The sequence below is a fragment of the Elgaria multicarinata genome, chromosome 5 (assembly GCF_023053635.1).
Source record: "Elgaria multicarinata webbii isolate HBS135686 ecotype San Diego chromosome 5, rElgMul1.1.pri, whole genome shotgun sequence".
NCBI lineage: Eukaryota > Metazoa > Chordata > Lepidosauria > Squamata > Anguidae > Elgaria > Elgaria multicarinata.
The window spans coordinates 62,918,069-62,919,708 of NC_086175.1; the positions used below are offsets into that span (position 1 = coordinate 62,918,069).

At 43.5% G+C, this 1,640-nt stretch overlaps 1 protein-coding gene across 1 annotated transcript; it reads right to left on the bottom strand.

Annotated features, from left to right (window-relative positions):
- Window positions 1-522: 522 nt before the first annotated feature.
- TASL (TLR adaptor interacting with endolysosomal SLC15A4) lies at window positions 523-1,398 on the bottom strand. The gene has a single exon (XM_063127542.1). It carries the CDS (start codon window positions 1,396-1,398, stop codon window positions 523-525), a length of 876 nt encoding a protein of 291 aa, XP_062983612.1.
- Window positions 1,399-1,640: the final 242 nt, after the last annotated feature.

A 1,640-nucleotide genomic window follows, 5' to 3' on the forward strand; every position in this document is an offset into this window, starting at 1 on the left:
CTGCTCCTTATATAGCCAAAATGGCACTACCCGTGCCATTTTGCAGGAAGGTATTAGCAGGCTCAGGAAATCCCCAAGCTTTGCAGAAGTATAGAATTTTTTTTTTTTAATTCCTAAGGACTTGGGTTCTAAAAACAACCCTCTGAGGACTGAACATGCTCAATGGCCAAGAATTGCTGCTGACTGGGATGCAGGAGGGGAGAACCAGAAAACCAGCAGTGTGGGTGTGGAGACAGAAAGAATGAAATGGAATATCCTGGAAAAAGGAGCACTCCACACTGCAATGTTTTATTGTAGACCCCACCTGTACAATTGCTGGAAGAAAGCAGGAATTATTTACATCTGAAAAACAGTGAAGCTTTCTATATGGTTTCCAAACAAATCCTTTCTGCAGGAGTTCACCTATAAGATCATTAATATTTGGTTCTCTGACCATCTCCCAAGAACATATCACAGACACTAAAATCACTCTCCACCCCCCCCCCTTCTCTTGTTTTAGAGATAACTAGTTGCAGACAAGCTTTATTTGGTCACAGTGCTCATCTGGGAAATGTGGAGACTAGGAGTGCTCATTTCAGTGGAGACTTTCCCACTGGCTAGTCGCAGCAGGCAGTTAATCACCATATCTTTGGCTTTGGTCGTCTTCATGTTCCTCTCTTGTGATAGCTTCATGCTGATTTGATCTACGTTGGTCATGATGAACTCTGATGCCAAGAGCTGAGTGGGGGATGCACTGTTGCCCATGCCATCCATGATATACTGCTTGTACAGCTCCACCACCTTTTCTTCCAGGTAGTTATTCAGTATTGAATTAGAGAGGGGCTGCTGATGTTGCATAATGCTGGCCACTCGCCAGCAGGACGAATACCCTTGAGTTGGCTTGCGAGGGACCTCAGCAGGTGGCATTGATATAGATTCCATTGGTGGTGGTATCTCTGATGATTCCAGGAATGGGCCTATTCCACTGTCATAAGTAAAATCTCTTTTCACTGAACTCATAGGCAGCACCTGACCACCAGCAATATGCAGGTCATTGTAATTCTTGCAAATGCTTTTGCAAGAAGATGGGACCAGGTATGTATCTCTGCTTATGGCAGAGCCGATGCCGATATCCACAGCTGCTGAGGCTTGCCTTTCAAATGCTGTCTTTTGCGTAGTTTGTGCCAGGGTCTCCTTTTGCCTTCTACTGTTTCTGTTGTCTCTGGAACAGACAGAGTAGATCAACTTGCCAACTGACCTACACCTCCAAAAGAGATTTCTACCAGATGTTTCGCCTGTTGATTCATATGTGACACCATTTAAAGACCTCATCTCATGTACAGACTCTTCTCCTTGCTTGCTGCAGAACCTGTAATTTGAGAGATAGCCAATTCTGCAGAGATATCCTTCTGACAACATTCTTTGGGAAAAGAAAAGGAGACATATTGGCATATGCACACTTACTGAAATATTATCATGACTAAATATATCTGGGCTGGGTTATTTTCTTACTTAGGTTTTACTGACTGAAACTGACATGGTCATGTGAGAATCATGTGTGAGTCTAGAAATCATATTAGTGGAGTCTAGCATCTAAAAGAACAGAAGTCACTGCCAACTCATAATCATACATCATGCCTGACCAGAAGAGCCCACACTTG

Coding starts and splice junctions, on each gene's coding strand:
- TASL (XM_063127542.1), bottom strand. CDS start 1,398: ATGTTGTCAGAAGGATATCTCTGCAGAATTGGCTATCTCTCAAATTAC.